Genomic DNA, 22,387 nt, shown 5'->3' on the forward strand with positions numbered 1-22,387 from the left:
CTCAACTACGATGTCGAGTGGTACGTTTCTACGTCATTTTCCTCCACTTGGTAATGGCGGCCCCTTTTGCAGGTCGGTTTGAAAAACTATTTTTGCGAGGGATTCCTTGCACAGCCACTTCTTTTACAAAAGACGAGTCTCGTTTTAGAATTCTTTGTTGATATCGTACCAGAAAAACGTTTTATTACGGGCCAAAAATTCTTTAGACCCCGCTTTCGCGAAGCTTCTCTTTTGGCGAGCTTCGTATCAGTGCGAAACTAAATGAGTCAAGAAATGACAAATGTACTTTAAATTTCGAGGATTTCTGAGCACAATGTCTGATTCGTTCCTCAAGCTGAGACGACGAAAAAGTTGTGCATAGAGAGGTTTCGTGGCTGAAGAAAGCTTACAGGGCGCCCACCAGGTACCAGGTACGAAATTCATCACAGCAGAGTTCCCTATTAACAGTATCATTCATCGGTGGTGGCATGCGAGCATTTCTTTTTTGTCCTATAATAACAAACTACGCTGAAATGATTTTGATTCCTCACGAATGCAGAGAAGTGCTAATACGACCACGCTGCAAGAATGGAGCGGAGAAACCTTCGTGGCAGAGCTCAGGAACCTCCAAGTGCGCCAAAGTCGGCCAGAACTCAAGCTTCGCATGTGGATTCGGCTTCTTCACCGAAACAACCAATGCCGGCTTCGTATTTCGCGAGGAATGTGAGGAGAGAGGGCCCGTCCGCCGCCAAGTCTCCAACAAACTTAGTTCCGGTCACTGCTCAAAAAGTGGTCGAGGTCGCAGATGCGGTTACAAAAGTGGCCGAGGCTCCGGGTTCGGCCGCGGTTGTGGCAGCGGCTTCGGACACTGACGCGGCTTCTGCAGTGGTTCCAGTTCGGCATGCGGCGCTGGTTCCAGCTCCGGACGCCTGTCTGGTAGAGGCGCCCGTCACAGAAGTGGCTGATCCTACAGGAACTGCTGCCGGAACAAGTGGAGGAAATCCGACGATGAGCTCCACGTGGAACTTGACCACGAGCAGAGGTAAACGACTTGCCCTATCGAAAAACACAACAAAAAATTGTCTGTTGCACAACAGATTGTCCTGTCGTGTGTTGCGACCTGACAACAGAAATTCTTGTAGTAGCAACAGGTCTTTCTGTACTAACGGGCAATGTCCTGTCGTAACGACAGAGTCAGTTCTGTCGCAACAGACAACTATGCAATATTACAGAAAAATCTGTCCTAAGGACAGGATGATAAGAATATCTGTTGTATTTTGGGACCGGCTCTGTCTTTCTTTTCAACTGGGGCATACAGATGCACTTTAGAGAAAGTATGTCATGTTTTCGCTTATTAATGACGTGTGGGATCATTGCCAATGAAAGGATTACTTTTTGAGGGCTTCCATATAGATAAGTAGGCGGGGAGATGGCCAATGGAAATTATGCCCATTAAAAATAAGTGATGGCGTGCCTAGCCAGCGCCTCCTCTATTTTTACAATGCCTGCCGAGTAGGGCCGATCCGACCGTCCAAAACCCTCTCCTGTCCTCCTTTCCTACTCTCCCCCGTCGGCTAGCCTTCGCGCCTGCTGTGCGTCTGTGGGAGAGAGGACCATCTGGGTGGCGCCAGACAACGGAAAGCGGACGAGGCCACTTTGTTATCATTTCTATCTTTCTTCGTGAGGCGGCGCTCTGCATCCTTCATGACCATCAGGCTGCCTGTCCGGTATGGACGCGTCATTGAGCGTGCTGTTCGTGGCGCTGCTCACCGTAGAGCGCTGGTCATCGCGAAGCCGCTGCAGGCGCTGGTTTTAAAAGGAGTCACAGAGAGTGCGGCGCAGCGGCGTTGGCATTGCAACGGAAGGCTGCCGCGGCTTTGCCGAATCATGTCGGTCTTTTAGCTAAGCTAGAACGCTGAAAAATTCCGGCAGAGGAACTGAAACTGCTTGGCGAAAATATGAAATCAGATTGTAAACGTATTTAGTAATAAGTTATGCTATTTTGGCTTTGGATTCTATCATGTTCAGTAAGGAAAATTGGAGAATGAAATGAAGAAAGCATGGCAAATCTTCACGACAAGGCATTTTTCAAGACTACCAGACAACAATAGCTTTCAAGTCGTAGCTTTACTTTTGTCAAGATAAGCTGTCATTTTTATGACGACTAGATAAAGATTATTCTCTGTCCTTGGCAGCCTGCAGCTACGTTTGTTTTGAGAAGCGAAAAATGAACTTCATTCGCAAATATACGGCGCAGCAGCTGCTGCCAAAGCATATCGGAAGTTCTGCCTGGTCCTGACTGCAACCAGGCGCTAATAAAACGATGCAAAACAAAGGAAAGCGCCTGAAGAAAAAGAGGCAGATAAAATGGAAATCAAGACCTCTTCAGCGCGTGTTCAGGGGCAGTCACCGTAAAGGCCGAACCGCAAGGCAGAGTTTCTTCAGCGCCGCGCCAGCGTCTCTTATATAGGAGTTGTCGTTCGGCGCCGCAAGAGAGGGCGACCAAACACATGAGGGCGTACGAACTGGCGTCGCCACCCGGGCGTTAGCCGTGTTTTGATTGTTGTTGAGCTCCGCTCGCGCACGAGATGCTTTGTCCTCCTCGTGCGTATAAAAGTGGTTGCGCTACAATGCAGACTTCTTAAGGCTGTAAATACCTGCTAATACGAGCAAATAGACACCAATTCTAAAAATGTAAATGGCTATAAGTACAAAGAGTTGTATATACTATTACTGTAAATTGTTGTAAATATATGTGAATAAATGCACGTAAATGTCAACTTCTTTTGTACTGTCTGTGCAGCGAAGTTCCTCAGCTCCACATAAACGAGCTTAAAATTGCCCACTCTTCACACAAAACTGAAAGCAGCAGCCCTGCTGCAGATAATTATGCGGTCCCATTTTACTGCTGCTGCGAGGACACCTCGTCAGCTTCGCCGACCACAACATTTACCCGCGCAAAACAATTTTCGTTAACAATGGTGCCACGAAACGAAGGAGCCTAAAAACTTATAGCACTCTACTCGTCTGGCAAGGAAGAGCAATAAGTAGCGCAAGTACCTGAAATAGCGCATCAAGTATGCCAGCCGCCATCCTCAAGGGATAGGCGGAGCGATCGCCACAGGCCACCCCTGCAAACGGCGAGCAAAGCTGCCGCTCCAGCCGATTGCCGTTGGAAAAAGCGCCGCGCCACGGATGAAGCGAGAGCTACACAAGAAGGGGTAGACAGCAACAACCTGACAGACGCCAGGAGTCGGAGTAGGACAGCGCTATCACCACCGCGCGCCCATACGCCAGCATGCCGCAAGCAGTGCTACCATCTGGCTAGCGCCGCAGCGCGGCAACTAACTGAAGTGAGGTGTACCGACGGCTCCCATTGCGAAGCCGGCGATGCGGCTGGCATTGTAAAAATAGAGGAGGCGCTGGCCTAGCAGACACCGAATAGACGATATGCGAAATGCGCAGCGTCATCTCTGGGCGCACCGAGAACTACGTCCTCCATGTTGGTTCGGTACAGAAAACGAAACCGCGGCCCTGCGTTGGGTTAAAACGGCTGCGCTTCGTTTGAAAAGTAGAATGACGATGCGCTCTTACGCTACCCTCTCCACTATTCAAATAAACTACGATGCGTGCCAGAACTAGGTGCGTTCCAGCTTTTTGCTTTTCTATTTTTTCTTTACTCTGTCCCAACGTTTTAGTAACAACAAATGCCATGTGAGGTATCGTGCGTCAGCACGCCATTCAGTGCACAGCTTGCGCTTTCTGCGCTAATTTTTCACAAAGCTTTCTAGGTGATTTGCATTTACATTAAGATACGGACCACATACTTTGTTGCCTCTGATCAAAATTTGAAGACGATTTAGTGCATTTATTAACTCTCCGGTCGGGCGTAGATATATGTAGACGCATACTTGAGCAACGTAATAGGGAAGGTAATTTTTTTGAGCGAGCCTACGCCTGTGTTCCTCAAGCGTGTATTCCAGTCGCGAAGAAGCACGTTCGTTAATGTGCAGGTAAATCGCGGCCATGGGCACTCAGTGCTCTCCATCTAAAAACCTCGATTGCTCATGCCGTGGCGTACTAAGCGCACTTGAAGAACCACACGCACATTACTGCTTAGTTTGTTACGTGTTCAGTTAAGTTTTTCCCGTGTTCGATTAGTTTTGGAAGGGCTACGAATCTCTCTAGACCATGGGGTTGTTGCAAGATCCCACACATTGTCTTCTTATAATGTCGTACGTGATAATACATCCTACGTATAAAAACTGAGGAGCGAATGCTTTATTTTTTGAGGTTTCCTATACATTCGATATCTCCGGCGGCGAAAGTCTGAAAAAAAATATAGCTACTTCATTGTGAAGGCGGCACGAATTTCCAAGCTAGAAAGTACCTGCAACATTGTTTTGAAAACTCTTCAGGCCATCAGATTTTATTATCGTTGTGGCAAGCTACAACAGCTTCCTTCGCAACAAAGAAATTTGTGTAGGTTTGGGAGGAAGCGAATTTAGTGTCGGAGGCAACCAAACATGCGAATTTCCCCCCGGATACTCAGCTTGACCAGCGTATCGAGTCCGTGCAGGCACCTACAGCTGTACGCTCTTTCTGTAATCAAGCCGCCACGGTATCTAAGTGCTTTTCTGAAAAGAAAAAAAACCGCGTCTTTGCTTACAATATTTTGAATTATATGTGCACACTTTCCTCTTGTTATTATCGACTGACAACATCGCAATACTCGCTTCAACAGCATCTTAAGCAAGACGCGGTTTCAACGATTGCGGCGAAAACCAGCCGGCGTCGGGATCTCAAACGGTGACGTTGAAAACCGCGGATGTGCATTGTACATTGCACTATAGGAGTCACATTACGCAACTGGTCGAGGGTCCTGTGTGAATATACTGCAATGCACGAAGCTCCTGGCCTCGGCACGAACGAAAGTTCACACTGTCACAGAAGTTTTTCAAGACATCTGTGCACTCAGCGCAAAATAACCGCTCGCTACCCCACTAGATGGAATCGCGTCCACCTGGGAATAAAATAGCCATGATAATGCGTGATGCTTGAACCGGTGCTTTAATGCGCGAATTAAAATGGCAGTGGCGCAGAGTTCGACTTGCCAACACACTTCCCAGTGCCGATTCTGGCTATCATCAGCGCCAGACTTCAAGCGAAGCTCAGGACGCGGTAGGAGTAAGCTGACGCTTACTGAAAGCACCTACATTTGGTAAAAGATCAGCAGTGGGAACAACGCAGCAGCTGAAGCTTGCCTGTTGAAATTTCACACGCAAGATTCATGATAGCTATACCGGTATCAAGAAAGTACGCATAGCAAACGATGCACCAGCTCGACGAGCTCGCCCGAACCGAGATGGAAACCGGAAGTTCTGGGCGCGGGGTTGCCAGATAACCAAGCAATTTTGCATATCGTCTTTTGGGCGATGAAAAAGTTTAGAAGCGCTGTTGCATTCTGCTGGACAGGAGCTCTGAGACGAAACAGAAAGCCGCAAAATATGCAAAAAAAAAACTGTCCACGAACAGTGTCTGAAAAGCGTTATTACCTTATATTGCATGGGGTCATGAATGAGAGGTTTATCATAATTATCAAAAGCAAATTCTTTCGAACCAATTTCAATTCTGAGGTGGTCTTAAATATTAGTTTGACGTATATATTTTTGCCTTTATGCATTTGGTTCCTAGCAACCATTCACCGACAATCCAGACATCAAACATTGTCAGCGCTAACGGTGGGCGCTGACTTTCTATCCATGCTGCTGGTTTTATACCTCTACAAAGACGCAATCTGTCCAGTCGGTTGCTTGAGTGGCAACTGGGATGCCGTAGAGCTCCTTAAATGTGAACACTTTCTTTTCATCCTTGATAGTGACATGAATTTGTTAAACTGCATTTTTCTGGAGGAAATCTTATACCGTGTAAGCCAGCACATTTTGGAAACAAAAAAAAAACTATACCTACGTAACTTGCCTCAGAAATAAATTATGAGGGCAGCTATGATCAACTTAACGAAAGGAATGTCCTCTTTTCGTCCTTTCTTTGAACAGCCTCCTCCACGCATACCAGCCGTGCGTTTGCAAAAGCGGGGACAAATGGTTCAGATGGATGGAGGCCGACCAGTGAGTACAAGTCTCTCATGTACTGAACCTGGATCTACAAGGAGTGTGGATATTTTGGAAGCTTACAGCCGGCGTAGGCGATTCGACTACGGTAGGATAGTTATCGCATCACTGTTCCCGGACCGATCTTCAGCTTCGGTAGCCTCTATTGCCAGCCAGCCTAAGAGCTCGGTAATTGTCGATGCAGGCTCGGAAGCACCTTGAAGATTTAGCTCAAGTTCAGTTATGCTGATTTTGACTTTAAGGAAGGCGCAGAACGATGTATGGGAAGAAATACGAATAATATCGTGAGCATTACGCGAGATACCAGAACACCACCTGAAATTTCAAAAACTGTTCTGTGTTCTGATCAACTGCACTGAAGCACGGATAACTTCAGCTGCCTTTAATTTCATTAGCATCCACAGTGATGAGTGCCCCGTTTTCATACGCAAGGGGGCGAGGAAGACAGCCAGTACAGATAGAGATGTTAACTAACCTTCTTATACTAGGCGAGCTACCACTCATGACAGCGTCCCTGTCATATGCGAGTTACTTGACCTCCATATATCTATACTATCTCTCTTCCTGTGTAGACAGAACTCTGTACTGACAGAATTCCGCGATCAAGCGGGTGAAACACTTATATGGAGGATGCTGCCCGTGATTAATTTCACCAGGCTACATATTCAAAATGATTTTTATTCTAAGTGGTTTGTAGTGACAAGGCCTTAAGTTCAATTTTGCACCTTGTGCTGTGCAAGTTATTCGCACGTTGTATGATTTTTGGCGTGTTAAGGACGATGAATGACACTGCATGGTTTTTCTCTTGTATCACAAAATAATTTAGCCAGGTCGACCGAAGTTATGTATTATTAACGAAAAACCCGACGGCATCTAAATAGTTATGAACGAATTCTTCACGCATTATTCTCAAGGGAAACGTCAAATTTGACAGGGATCCGAGTAAATAGTAGAGTGAGATATTTTCCAAAACAGGGTAAAGATGAAAAAAAAGCGCTATGTTAATCATGGTCCCCCCTTCAAAAGTACGTAGAACACTTAATAAACAGTCAAATATTCAAAATATACTTCCTTAGCTTTAAGCAGCATGTAGCCTTTACCCTTCTTTTGGCGCCTAAAAAGCTGTATATATCAGAACTTCATCGGGGTTATAGTTTATTCGTACGTTATCGATCTTTTCTCCGCCGGCTTCGTTTCTTTTTTTCTCCTCTGTTGCTCCACTGAGAAGACAGAGCTGCTATGCCGGTTCCAGTGCCAGTAGTACTTAACACAAAATGTAGAAATGCGAGAGATAATTATTGCACTGATTGTTCTTAGAATAATTATCGAGAGGCTTACAAAGATCTATGCAAATCTCATCTGAGGACAGTCATCTGAATGGGCAGCGTTCACACAGGTGATAGGAAATCCGAAGAGGGTGACCGAACTGAGAAATCAACCGTCCTTCCTGTTTGAACCTCGCTAAACAGCAAACCTATTCGAGGGATCGGCGCTGGATTCCCAGTTTTAAAGCGGAAGCCTTTAATGCCTCATCGTTGTAAGCAGGAGTTGTCGAGAGAAATGTCACGCTTTTCAATTGGTCGAAACGGTCGTGACGTCACAGTGCGCGAATTTCAAACGGGGCCAATTGTACTTTGGTCCATGCAAACCATGCAACCAATTAAAGGGATCTAAAGTAATGCTCCAAGTAAGTGGGAATGACTTTAGTTCATTGCTTAATTAGCCAATTAGCCTAATTTACCTTTCTAGTCACGCCAGATAAATAAATAAAACCGATTAGGAAATTCGTCTAGTTCGGGAATCGCACCCCGGTCTCCGGAGTGTGAGACAAGCACGCTAACCACTCCGCCATGCCAGCTCGATGGTTTGGAATGAACAAAGGCACGTCTAGCCAATACGGCGTCTTCGTTCACTCCCATCTTCCTCCCTTCCCGTTACGACGAGGTTCAGGTGTCCTCCGAGATATGCGAGAGAGAGATAAATTTCCTTTTCTCAAAAATCAATTTACCGACGAGCAAGGCGTAGCGCCGAATGGGCGATGGCGTTCTGTGGACTCGGACCAGGCAGCGTTGCAAGGCGCTGTCGCGTTCTACTCTTAGAGGCGAAGCTTGACATCCATAAGCTTAACCCCACATCAGTGACACAAGCAGCAAAACCGCGCTTAAGGCTTTCGCCTCACCGCACTTTAGGTCAACAAAGTGCCCCCTGAATTTTGATCTGTGGATGGCAACGATCTGATATTGTTTCACTGAACCGAGAAGCACGAACTAGACCATGTTTAAGTTTCCAAACTGAGACCAGTACGTCTGAAATTAAAATACCTTACTACGTTCCTCCCGCTGGCATATCCTAGGCTTCACTGCCAGGACTGCCCACGTGTCGCGAGGCACGTATCATGCCAATGCCTACCCGTGCGACACCTGTGGCTACCACTTCGACGTCCGCATGAATCGCCAACAGGTACTGGAATGAAAATGCCAGAGGAATAGGTTTACACATTCTGTGTCGGCGGCTTCGGTGAGTTTGTTTGTGTGTGGGTAGCTAGAAAAGGTTACCGCACAAAAAAAGGAATGTATACTTCACAACTTCACCAGCGCTGCGACGAGGAACAAAGACAGAGAAGGAAGGACAGGGACAAGTGCTACTAACAACTGAAAGTTTATCTGAAAAAACGCAATTATATGCTCACAACTGACAACCCGAAGCGCCTGCGCTTCCCGTAAAAAGCACGCAAAAAAAAGTTACGAACCTAGATACAAAATTTCACACTCATGTAGGGTTACAGAAGGTGTGCTAACGCACGTGTCGCTGTTCTTGTGAATGTGATAGGCTTCACAGAACTCCCTAGTCAGCTGATCTTGATGTTCACTATGGAGTTGTGTGAAGCCTATCGCATTCACAAGAACAGTGACACGTGCGTTAGCACACCTTCTGTAACCGTACATGAGTGTGAAATTTCGTATCTAGATTCGTAACTTTCTTATGCGTGCTTTTTACGGGAAGCGCAGGCGCTTCGGGTTGTCAGTTGTGAGCATATAGTCTGTTTTTTTTTTCAAATAAACTTTCAGTTGTTCGTAGCGCTTGTCCCTGTCCTTCCTTCTCTGTCTTTGCTCCTCGTCGCAGCGCTGGTGAAGTTGTGAAGATGTGCCAACTAGCTTAAACCACGATTTTGCTGAATGTACACTTAAGGACCGCCTTATGGGTATGACACGATAGCGTAATGGGTTAGTTCCCATATATACAGAATTGGTAATTCTGTGCTCTACGTTCATAGATCCCTGGGAGTCCTCATACCCCGCCTGGAGCAGGCGTGCAGCGGTTAAGCGCTGCGCAGCTAAACTGCCATGGCAGGGGCTCGCAGCCGCCCAGGTTGCACTTACCGAGCGAAAAATCATTAATTTAACCGTCACCTGTCACGGCGGGGAGTTTTCTCACTATCCTGTGGGCAGCTTGTGATGACGTCGCAAGGTCACCTGACCTAGGTGGCCCCACCTGCCTCCTAGGTTGCTTCTCTGGGCACCAACTGCCAGAGTCACGCTCGTGATTTATCGCTCCAACGCCAACACCGGATCCTCTAATGCACTGGGCCTTTAACGCTTTCGCGTTAAAACCTCATTACTTGACCTTCTGGCGAAGAGATTGCGTCCACAACCAGCTCTTAAACACTCCATTTAACGATCATTTAACTACTTTGTAAATTTGGAGGCACGAGCTTATAATTTTTATTGTGGGGAGATGAAGATGATTGACAATTAATGGAAAGTTAGCTGCTCCCTCGAAAATGTGGACTTCGAAGTGTGCCATGGGAGACGGTTCTAGATAAATGTGGATCAAAGGTGTTGTCTAACACGCGCCAGAATCTCTACCATTTAGCAGTATTTTGCCCCCTTTTCACCACCCCCACCAAGATGCGGCTCCACGCAGGCATCCGAACCTGTTAACACGTGCTCAGCAGGCCCTAACCGCTCGCAATCGCCTCCACATTCGCTGATTTTATAGCTCGGCTTCGAGTGAGCTGACCGGAAAGGGAGAAGGCTCTTCCTGGACCGCGGCGAGTATGCCCAACAAATATGGTTGTTAGAAATTGTCAGTTCCATGTCTAAAAACCTGAGCCTATTATTAGAGGGGAGCTCTGAAGATTGCTAAGCGCGGTATCGCCAAGGCATGCCTAAGAGCCGCACTGCAAAGATCATGTCTGCATCAGACAAAAGGCAGTTTCTACGCACAGGTTATCTGCAGCAGGATACCCCACGAAGATGGTGTCAAATGTTGCTGAGTCCCTGCTTGCAGAATGTAGTCTGCGAAAGATCAAGGGCACCGAGGCGGGTCTGGCAGAAAGAAAAAGAACAGTGTGCATCCCGTATGTGCACAAAGTTTCGCACAATCTAAAGAAGATAGTGAGCAAAGGAGGCATTAGGCTGGTTTTTTCAGCCAGGAATAAACTTAGCGGATTGTGCAAGCATGTTAATGAGGATGGACGCAAAAAAGGCTGCCAGAAGAAGCATAAGTGGAAGTTTGTTCAGTGTCGTGTTGGTGTCGTTTACAAGATACCGACCTCTTGTGGCAGTTTCTACATCGGTGAGACGGGACGATGCATCAACGATAGACTGCATGAACATGCAAAAGATATAGAGAACAAGTCTCGCAGAAACCATCTTGCTGTGCACTGTGCTGAGTGTGAAGATTGCGAAGTGCACCTCAATCGGACCACTATCATCGCCCGTTATAAAGATGAGACCACAAGGCTCATTTCGGAGCCTTGCCATATCAAAAAGCTAGGTAACACCTGTATCAGCAGCTCATCGATAAATCTACTATCTAAGGAACTTGCGTATCTTAATCAGTGACGTGCCTTTTTTTAGTCAAGTTGTGTGGCTGTGCGGTATCTTTCTCTCATGCTTATTTTGTGTTTTTACTCGTGCCATTTCATTTATATGCTGCCTCATCTGTGGCAATAAACCATTTGGTTGTTAGTCAGCGCTGGTGTTTTGTCCTTCTCTTGTGTCTCGTCTTTGATTGCGCTGTTTTTCCAATTTGTAAAACATGTACCAGCCAGCCCGTATTTGCCCTCTTCTACTGAAACAAATTTCACTAAAGGCACATTGCCGCGAATGGCCATTTCGCTATCCGCATGTTTTTCCTAATGGTATAGCACTGTTCTCCTTCGCTAGCGGCTGAATGTGGAAGTTCCTGGTTTTCTTTGCACTAAGATGAAGACGTCCCCCATCTACACAGCTAGTCGGGCCAATATTGGAAATATATTGACAAAGGCCAGACCTACACAGGACCAGGGTGATAATAGTCATTTCCAATATTGCTCGAATTACCTGTTCTCCTTTGGTCACCGTTGGTAACACTTATCCACCCAAAAGTAACCCTCTCTACACGTATCCCTGCAAGTGCAGATCTCTCTATGTCCGCGCAGGCCTTCCTGGACTGGTTCCGTGACGAGAGAAACCTGGGCCACCACGTGCTCTTCGGAATGAGCCTGCTGCTGGCCACCAGCCTGTCGCTGGCCCTGACGCTGTCCTGGCTGGAGGCGAGCCGACGGATGGCCAGCCTCTCGTGGCTGCTCTCGGTGCCTCTGGGACTGGCCCTGCTCCTGCACAGCTGCGTCTGGGCGAGCCTGGCCATCTACGGGCTCTGGTACGGGAGCACCCCTACATCGTATATAACTCCACCATAATGGTTCAATAGGTAGCATCCTTGATGCGTTCTGGTTATCTTACGCTGTCCAAACAGAATTCTTATCACCATTGGTTTTGAAGGCAACAAAAGCTGACACACAGAAAAAATGTTATAAACTAAACCAGTTCTTCTTCCAGTGTCTTGGAATGAAAAGAGAGAGAGAGAGAGAGAAAACTTTTATTTAAAATGAGGAAGGTTGCTCGAGCAACTTGGGAATGGAAAGGGCCGATGCGGTGCGAACGTCATTTCCGCACCGTCCATTACAATTCGCGCTCTTTGGCAGGCCGCATGAACCACAATGGTAAAGAGGAGCATTCGAAAAAGCTACCACTTTTTTCCCGCTTGAAGATTATCTCTGGTCAGTGGGGCTTGTGTCCAGAACATCCGGTGTCGACGTCGGTGCTGTGAACGAAAAACAGCGAGCAGGTCTGTAGCAGATGGTGTCCAGAGAGCAACCTAGAAGGCAGGTGGGCCAACTTGGACACGTGACCTCACTGTACCATCAAGACCTACGCACCGGACAGTGATCAAACTGCCCACCGTGGCAGCTGATAATTTAATGATTGGTCACTCGCGAAGAGCAACCTGAGTCGTACGAGGCCCACCGCTGGGAGGACCTGTCATCGCAGAGCAGTGTCTTGTCACTTAGCCACTGCTGCCAAGAGAGGTATGACGACTCCGAGAGATCTATGAATGTAAAGTATGAATTGCACACTGTCCGCAGGTTGTTTTGACGCCGCAAGGTCACCTGACATAGGGTGTCCCACCTGCCTCCTATAGGTTGCTCTCTGGGGACCACGTGCCAGAGCCATGCTCGTGATTTTTCGCTCACAGCGCCGACGCTGATGACCCCGACAGCAGATTTTCTGCGTAACGGGGCCTTGAACGCTATCGCAGTAAAAAGGGGAAGAGGTCGTTGACGAAGAACGAGAAGACATACCCGAAAGAATGAAGAGGCTTCTGTGGGAGCTGTCGCATGAATGCATCAAATGCAGACAGAACGAGTAGTGATTTCATCAATCGGCAGCGCGATTTCTTTTTCAGACCCGACATTCTCCAGTGCCACCTACGCCGTTCATCCTTAAACCACTCCTTCGTAATGTTCTTCCTCTAAGGTCGAGTAAATGTGGCGTGTGGTGTTTAATGCCACCAAGCTGCACAGGTGCTATGATAGACCTTTAGCGGAAGGTTAAGAATTGATTTCAACTTTATTATTACGCTGCCACCACACTGCACACGAACGTCTTAACATTTCGCCTCTATCGTAAAGCGGCCAACGCGACCGTTGCCCCACCCCGCCGATCTGGGCTCAGCAGCACAAAGGTAAAGGAAATGAGCCACAGCTGCGGGCAAAGCACAATTATAAAGATCACCCAAATGCGTCAAAGCTGAAAGGAGGGCATAGGTTGTGAAAGCCACTGGAGAAAAAATTCAAGGAGACACTTGAAACAACTTACGCGCGCTAACGCGAAAGCATCCGCACTAAACAAAAGTAGCGAAAAGCTTTGAACTTTCCGACCCTCCTCCTCTCCTGGCACGCCGCCGGAGAATCGAGCCTCCCATTGGCCGAGGCGCCGTAGTCACGTGTTAGCGCGCGCTTTTTGGCTCCGCAGCAGACGCCGGCGCCATTGCCGGGGCTGGGAGTCGCGCTTCATTTTCTTTCTTTGCAACAGTTTTGGCGGGAAGCTTTTTTTTTTCATCTTTGACGGCGTCTACGTGTTGCGGCGATGCCGAGCTTCTGTTGCGCGTATGGATGCAACAAGCGAGGTGGCAGTGGCAAAAGATTTATTGTAATCCCTCCCAGAAAAAGCAACGCGGCTCGCCGGAAGGTTTGGCAGCACAGGATAGGCCGGGCAAACTTCGATAATGTTGTGGATCCGCGTCTTTGTTAGATAAGTGGTCGTTTTTCAGTTGTCAGTCTTTTTTTTTCGGATGATTTGGTGTGAAGCGCCAGCGGCTGCAGTCTTTCTTCGCACTAAATGCCGTTTGGCATGATTTTAAACAGGCTCGTTCGCTAGCGGGTACGAAAGCCGTGCTGAAGTGCAGGTTTAATGTTGCTCGCATTGCGCGGCGTGTCGGCTTGGTTTCAGTCGGGCTCGTCCGCATGTTCTTTGAGCCCCGCCGTTTACGTTGCTCGCTATGCAGGTCCAGGCTTGATGTTGCGCGCATTGCTTGCCGTATTTGTGTTGCTGCAGCTGGACTCTTGGGCTCACGAACTCGATACTAAAGGGCGGTACTCGTTGTTTGAGCCTACGCTGCTCATGCTGCTCGCGGTGCAGGTCTAGCTTTCATGTTGAACGTATCGCTAGACGTATTGTTCGCTCACGAACCCGACACCAAATGTGTGGTACTTGCTCTTGAAGCTCCTGCTGCTCATGATGCTTGCGATTAAGGTCTAGCTTCTATGTTGCGCGCATTGCTGAACGTATTTTTCAAGCAGGGCTCTAAACCGAAATCGGGCGTTACTGTGCCTAGGCACATTGACGCACCTGTCGCTTGAATACTCGATATCTGCGTGGATAATACTTGGGAATGCAAGCAAGGACCTCTGTAAAACATCGTTTCAGACATTTTGGGTTGAGGCCGTCGTCGCTGCCACGAATTCCTGCGAAAATCACGCTGCGTGGAGCTATGTAACGTGGATAGGTGGTGCCAAATGAATCACTAACGCAGGGGCGCGCTCAATGATCCAGACCATTTCCAAAGTTCGACATTGGAAAAGCTCCTCATGGCTTTTAATGCGGAGTTGTGACGTGTTAACACTTGTGTATTCTTTTTTCAGTTATGAAAGGTCACGCTCTATATTTTTTTTCGTGCCTTGTATTTCCCACGCCACAATCTCAATGCGGCTGAATCGGAGGCAGAAAATGCAACAAAAATCATGCGGGCGCGCGGTCCGCTGCGCGCTAAAGCGCGAGCGACGAGAACGCCACTCGTCGAGAGATGATAGTCACTCTAGTGCCGCGAACTCGCTCGCGTGCGCCACTTCCAACGTGTGCTCCGCAGTCAAAGCGATCGAAGAACAAGAAGTTTCTATAAAGCAATCCAACGTTGGTCTGGGCAGTTATTACAGTAACTGATTTTTCAATCTCTCATATCATGATGTCATTTTGACCCAAGCCAAGTCACAACACGCAACACAAAGTTCATTTGGGCGCGCGGTCTGCCGGGCGCCAAAAGGCGACGGTTGGGAGCGTCTGCTAGCTGCTCCCGGCCTAGGTGCCGCCACCCTCGGCGCCCGGTAGAAGCCGAGAGAAGGAGCGCCGGCATAGGAGGAGGAGGGAGGAGATGTCGCTACTTTTAGTTTATTTAGGGGCTTTATCCGCACTTGCATTATGGCGCCATCTGGTGGGCCAGCGTAGAACACTACGAGGGGGTTTTCAGTGGGAGCCGCATGATGGCGCTACGACACGCCAAGCAAGATGTATTTTTACCGCAAACGTACTTTTGCGCTCGGTAAATTGAGGTATCTGTAATTCCTATGCTCATAATTTCTCTTGTATGCCTCTACGACAACTATGCATTCACAAGATGCGCCTTTATTCAACAGGAAACGTTGGTTCAGAAGTATCGACTGCTGGGCGAGTTGGCGCATGACTCGATGATACAAGGCGCAAGAATGAACAGGACGAACGAAGAACGAACACTAGAATCGGACGACTGTAATGGTTCAAATGTTATTTTCTTATTTTTCTCCAGTGACAGTTTGTTCATTTTTGGATTAAGGATTGGATTGTGGATTACGGTTTGGCTTGTTGAATGGCTAGGGATTGGATTGTGGATTCGGTATGGATTGGTGAAGGCCTAACACATCCTGTCTACGTCACTTTCGAGCCATAAACGGCTTTCGCCTTAAAGAGGTTACACTTTTAACCCTGATCGGGGCCTTCATTCGTTCACGTTGTGCGCAGGCAGTATCCGAAGGCCTACTTGAGGTGGAAGAACGAGACGCTGCCCATGGTCAGCCAGCACCTCATCCGCATGACGCACGCTTGTGGGCCGGCCGGTGCTGCCCAGTCGCCCCTGTCTGACACCTGCAACGATGATCCGGTGACGTGGCCGTGACGCTGCGCCCCGCAAATACGAAGATAGCGTCAATTTCTTGTCCAGTCTCGTCATTATAAAGCTTCGTTCTGTGCTGTTCACTACGTCTCATTGTACGTCCCCAAAAAGGAGTGCTGACGTGTTTGCGAAAATATTGCGCGTCACAAAAATACAATAAGACGACGAGTGCTTCATCGGCTAGCAGCCAATGCTTCACAACTATGAGTTTGAAGCGGTTTTCCAGCGCTTTTTTCTTTTCTCCGTACCGCTTCATCGCCAAAGAATGAACGATTCGGATACTGCATTTTTCCTGTTAGATGCCATAGTGTACATGATTTTGTTCTCTTGTGGGCTGAAAAGCACTTCCGTTTTTAATCTAGCCGATCTTTCCGAAACCTCACCAGCAATCGGCATCTATCAGCAGACAGTAGCGAAGTCCGCGCAACTCTGTGCTGATATTTTTACTTCGAATTTTAGGAGAATTCAGACTGCACCTAAGGTGTCCATGAATATGTAGCTAGTGATCATTACACACTTTAAGCAATACAAGATTCGTCTTTTAGAATTGTACCTGCACTCACGCCGAGTAGTTTCGACGACTGTGAGAAATCAATGGAGTTTATCAAACATTCAAAACTGCCGTGTTAATTTTGATGTTCAAAGCCATATTGCCCGTGGCGGTTGGAGCACCAATAAAGCAATCAAAAGATTTGTTGTTAAGCACACAAACTCGATGGCGCTGCACAGCCACAAAGCTCCAATTTGTGCATTTTGCGAGGGCGATTTGAGTCGTACAAATTTGTTCGAAAGCCTAAGGCGCGGTAGCGAAAGAGCACTTGTCCTGAAATTTAATTTCGGTTTCGCCTATAGAGTAGGCTGCTGCATCGGAACGATGTCACGGAAAAGTACAGCAGCGCAGATGCAAAAGAGTTCTGTGCGCAAAGCTACCACAGTGGGACTAAGACAGCAATCGTGTGCGGTAAGAGCCATTGTGTAATGACATTGACGCGTAATGCTAGCTCTACGTCCGTAACATCGACAAAATAGCATCATTGAGGGGATGTTCGTCTACGTCCTCAGCGTACAACATATGTAGGCGCTGAGACTACGCCAAACAGCTTCATATACTACATCACTTGTATGCACTCTTGAAGCACCTATCTCGCAAGCTGCTCGTTCTTTCGCGTTCGCCTCTTCGACAGGGATAGAGATAGGCAGCTTTCTTCAAAAATGGGCTCATTCAATTTCCTCTTCTCTATTCCTTTTCTTCTCTATCTGTCGCTCTTCTCCGCTCTTTATTTCTACTTCTTTCTTTCCTCCTCCGTTTCCGCTCCCGCAAGGCGGTTCGTTTTACTATGCAAGTTGACTTACTGTATTGCTACTCCCTGACTACGGGTGCCAGTTTCCGAGATAGAGCTAACCGCACTTTCGAGGAGTGTGCGGCATAGATGGGCATTTTATTTTATTTTGTTCAATGTCGCATTTTGCATTCATTCCTCTTCCTCCCATTTCCCAGCAGGCCAAATAAAAATGCATCGCATGAAGGACAGATGCATACACTATGTATAATTTTTCTTCTTTTTTTACTACAAAGCGACTTCTTGCCTATCAGGCGCTTGTATGATTGATTCCTGGTTTTAAAGCCACTTCCGGTTCTTTTCCTTCAGCGCAACGATAAGCGGCGCCAGTCGCAAACTGCTTTTCATCCACAACAATGTGTAAAACTGCTTTCTTTCGGCTCTCTTTTCTCGCTCTTTTCTTTTTCGTTACTCTGACGTTCTTTATAATTACTATGATCTGCTTCTCAACTCCTGGCTAGACTGTTTGATTCATTTTTTTTGTCAAGTAATTCCACTAGCGTACAATTAACGTTTAACAGAGAAGTGTTTATTGTCTAGTCTTCCCTAGGAATCCAACGGTACTTTTCAGCGAATCGCTCCCTATGTGTTCCCGTTGACAAAGTTATGTGATATTGGCTAGTCTTAGTTCAGTTTAGTTTATGGGGGTTTAACATCCCAAAGCGATTCACGCTTTGATGGTCGCCTTAGTGAAGGGCTCCGGAAATTTCGACCACCTGGGGTTCTTTAACGTGCACTGACATCGTACAGTACACGGGCCTCTATTCCTTACAGCCTATTCCTTACCTATTCCTTACAGCGACGAAGAGGTATTTCCCTTTGAAACGAATACTATAAAATAGACACATATCTGGTCCTTAAGGTTTAGTGAAAGTCACTGCAGGAAAACTGATAAGAAAGGTCTGTGAAGGAGACTGATATGAAAAAAGAAGAAAGGAACCCATTAAAGTGTCTAGAGAAAAAAAAGGATCCACTAGAAGCTTTCGCCGTGAATGCTTAAGGAGTCAGAAGACAAATGTTCAGAGCGAAAATAATGGCCCTTCCTTTGAAACCCCGCCACTGAGGAAGCAATAAAGAGCTCTGAGAAAATTTTACCCACCTATACAGAAAATTTCATGGATGGAAAGCCATGCGCATATTACGCAGGCCAAGCTTACGATGAGTTGATCGTGGCTTCCAAATATCAATTTTCGGAAGTGTGCTACAAAAGCCGACGTCGGTAACAATTTAATGTAGGCACACGGTAGACATTTACCCCTCCTTAGAAAAAAATGCACGCCGTATTAGAATACTGCGGGTTAACTAACGCGAAGTAAAAAAGTCGAAAAAGAAATAGGCAAAAGAATGGGAAACCTGGAAGCACCGTGCACTGCTCGTAAACATCGTAAATAACCGTTTCGAGACCAAATCCATTTCGCTGAGGTCGAAAGACCGAGTGCGAAATAAAGCAGTGCAACGACGTTCTCTTTGGACAGTTGTGCAGACCTTCGGAGTGCTTTCCCGAGAAGCACTTTACTGAGGCAGAAATTTTGTTTCCGCATCGTCATGACCTGTTTTGCCCATTCCGTAAATATATGCTCACAGTTCGCTTTCGCATTAAGTTGGTTTGAAATCGGAGGATGCGTTAGCTCGAATTTTTAGCCGCCATTCCGCCTGCTCGCATCCTGAGCATAATTAGATAAATAGTGCAAAACTTTAAAGGTGCACTGAAGAGGAATCTGAACTCGTCTTTTTACAGCGGGAACTCGATATACATGTTCCGAGCATTCTTAGGAACTTCGCATTACTGTCCTGTGCAGCCAATTCCAATAATTTAAATCGGATTAAGCGTCCCGGCTCCCGCCTTTTTTTGAACGCTCCGCAGGCAGTAGGTGAAGTCGAGCAACCTTTCAGCCAGTCCCGTGGCGGCTTGCCGCTCTGCCATCGGCGGAATGATACGTAGCGATCTCTGAAAGCAAATAGTCCGCGCGTATTTTTATTTCCGTGGGTCTAATTTACAGCTATATATACCTCTGACTGGATTTATTTACTCACGGAAAGCTAAAAAACAAAATAAAAGTGAAAACGAGCCCGCCACGCACTGCCTGAAAAGCACTCCACGTGTTAGTGCACTCCTCCTACCATCTGCAGCGAGTTCAAAAAAAGGCGGGAGCTGCGACGTTTAATCCGATTTAAATTATGGAAATCGGCCGCACAGGACAATAATCAGAAGATTATAAGAATACTCGGAACGTGTAGATTGAGTTCCCGCGGTAAAAAGACAAGTTCATATTCCTCTTCAGTGCACCTTCAAGGCGAGTAGCTGAGAGAGCTCGAGGACAGCGCCCCATGCCAGGGCTACCAGGGCTGTATACCTCCCGAACATTCTATTGGGTACTCTGCAGATTGTCTTCTATAGACATTTTTATTGAAATTTCTTTCGAGGTAACCTTAGATTAGACAATAGACACGTTTAGCATACCGTGTACCGTGTTAGCGCTACCGGAGTACCGGGAGCCCGCCCACCACCGCTGAGCGCGCTGATTGGTCCCGATGCTGTAGGCGTGCGCGTGCAGCTGTCGGGTACCTGGCGCCATCTGGCAACGTCAATACGATTTGTGCATGCGCATTGGCTGCGCGCGAGCTCCCGGGACTCCGGTACCGGTAGCGGTATCCCGGTACATGGTATGCTAAAGGTGTCTATTGTCAAGAAGTCCTACCATCCGGTCAACATAGCCCTGATGGTGGGGGTCATACGAGCCCCTTACAAAAATTTCTATATGCATTCAAGAGACAATATTCAGTTTTTTAGGGATGAGCACAGACGAGGCAATTTCGGGTGCCCCCATTTCCACGAGCCCGTCTCTTTATGAGCCATTACAAAACCACTTACAAATACTCCACTGTTAAATCATCAGGTGATTAGACAATGTACAACAGGTGTATCTTATCGGTACTCACCTATAAGGCAGGAACTTGGAGCCTAACGAAAAGGGATTAACTTAAGTTAAGGACAAATCAGCGAGCTATGGAAAGACAAATGATAGCTGTAACTTTCAGGGACCGAAAGCGGGCAGACTGGGTGAGGGAATAAACTCGGGTTAATGACATCCTAGTCGAAATCCAGAGAAAGAAATAGGATTGGCCAGGGCATTTAATGCGAAGGCAAGATAACCGCTGGTTATTAAGGGTAACGGAGTGTAATTCAAGAGAAGGCAAGCGTAGCAGGGGCCGGCAGAAAGTTAGGCGGGCGGATGAGATTAAGAAGCTTGAAGGAATACGGTGGCCGCAGCTGGCAGAGGACAGGGCTGGCAGGGGACAGGGGACATGGGACAGGCCTTTGCCCTGCAGTGGGCGTAGTCAGGCTGACCATGATGATGATGTGTGCTGTTTGCTGAATATTTATAAACAATTACCATATATTAGGTATGTAAAGCACCCAGTCCATGGCATGGGGCATATTGAGGCAAATGTAGAGTAAATAATAAAGAAATCAAATGTTTCAGACCTTTAACTGATGTATAATACTGTTGAGCCAGCAGTAATGCCGAGGAAATAACTTAGTGGATGGAAAAGGAGATATTGTAAGGCGTGAGGTGGAAATTACAAAAACAGAAAAAAGTCCAGCACAGAGAAAACGACTGGCGGGATAACTGATCCGTCGAGACTGCCCTCACACTCCCTGTTGAAAAAAAAATGTGGTGGGGTCTAATGGGGACTTAAATGAATGGTGAGTAAACGGAAAGATTTATCAAAGATGAAACGGAAGTGCAGAGAAAGATTTGATCCCTGTTTTTCAAATACACTTACGGGCTCCTTTTTCATCTTGCGAGCACAGATAGCAGTCAATGTTCGCTACACATGACACATTATCGGAAACTCTTATTCTCAGGTCTACATCACGCTTGGCCGATGAAAGTATGCATGATATTCTTTAACGACTAATGGGGAATCCCTTAAAGGCTTCTACCTACCACGAAGGCAATTCCATTTGCTTTCTTCTCAGTCGTGTAATCAACTATATATCGTAATTACAAGCACAGAAGATACTCCTCGTTGCGGTAGATTAGCCATGTTGTCTACTCTACCATGACTGAATATTGGGCATCCTGAGAACCAAACTGCAGGTCAATGCTAAACGGACGTGAAACGTATGCATAGGGTTCTGTACCGTGGCAGTTAACGCGTATTTTTACGCGTACGCGAAACCTGTCCCAAACAATTCGTATCGTATAGGAAAACGATTTCTATGCCTGCCGCCAGAATAATGAGGTCTCTGAAAAAGTCGCCAGGAACTGCTTCCACCACGTTATTTTCTTCATGCTGACCTAATTCCTAGCATTTCTGCTGGCCACAAGATTTTACTGCAGTGAACGTTTTCGTTTTGCCGGCTGGGAACTTAATCCAGAAAAGTAAACGGTTCTAAAAAAAATTTCGCTTCCTTTCCTTTTTTTGTTAGTTGCCCACATGCTGCGACCCCGTCGCTATTTTGCATACAACGATATAAATTTTTTTTCTTTCATAGAAAATCTTGCATTAGTACTGCGGTGGTCTGAGAATTTAAAATTTACAGTCCGCCAGTCTCGTTCCTTCCTTCATGGACCGGCGAAGCGAAATATCGCATGGGATGTTTAGTAGTCAGCTGACGGGATAGATTGCTAACAGGAGAGGGAAGAAGCGAAAGAGAAGGAGAAGGATCAGCGGCTGTTGCAAGCCTAGTCGCTGTCGTTTCAAGGCGTGCATTCGTATCTACTGCCGCGAGGAGCACTGCAAAGGCGAGTAGCGCCATCTAGTGACAGGTAGTCGAGACAGGGAGATTCGCCCATTGTTCTCGTCGTTCGACGAGAGAATAACAATTCGGCGAAGTGGAAAGCGGCGGCGTTTATTGGCTGCTAAGCAACTAAGAGTGGCCGCTGTGAAGCGCTCATGCTTTCTTTATGACAGAGGCGCGCCAGCTAATTCCGTCTTCCCCGCGAAGTTAATGAGTCCTCCCCGCTCGATCTTAGCGCCACAGTCTAAGGGCCAGTCGTTAAACGGGAAATGCGGTGAGTCACAAAACAAAACAGCGAAGGTTCCAGTGTTAATGTGTTCGTACTTTTCTACTAGACAAAGTCTCCGTGAGGTAATCAATTCCTTTAACGGCCTAAAGATAGTCTGTTTGTTTGTTCTATTGGTGTTTAACATCCCGAAGCAACTCAGGCTATGAGG

The 22,387-nt window shown here is 47.1% G+C and overlaps 1 protein-coding gene across 1 annotated transcript; it reads left to right on the forward strand.

The window, feature by feature from the left end:
- Positions 1-567: 567 nt before the first annotated feature.
- Positions 568-15,863, forward strand: LOC149366757 (uncharacterized). Its single transcript, XM_089571672.1, has 5 exons — positions 568-1,021; positions 6,036-6,107; positions 8,464-8,570; positions 11,536-11,756; positions 15,710-15,863. Exons 1-5 carry the CDS (start codon positions 568-570, stop codon positions 15,861-15,863), a joined length of 1,008 nt encoding a protein of 335 aa, XP_089427798.1.
- Positions 15,864-22,387: the final 6,524 nt, after the last annotated feature.

This window comes from Amblyomma mixtum, chromosome 1 (assembly GCF_055824585.1).
Source record: "Amblyomma mixtum isolate Tamu chromosome 1, ASM5582458v1, whole genome shotgun sequence".
Taxonomy (NCBI): domain Eukaryota; kingdom Metazoa; phylum Arthropoda; class Arachnida; order Ixodida; family Ixodidae; genus Amblyomma; species Amblyomma mixtum.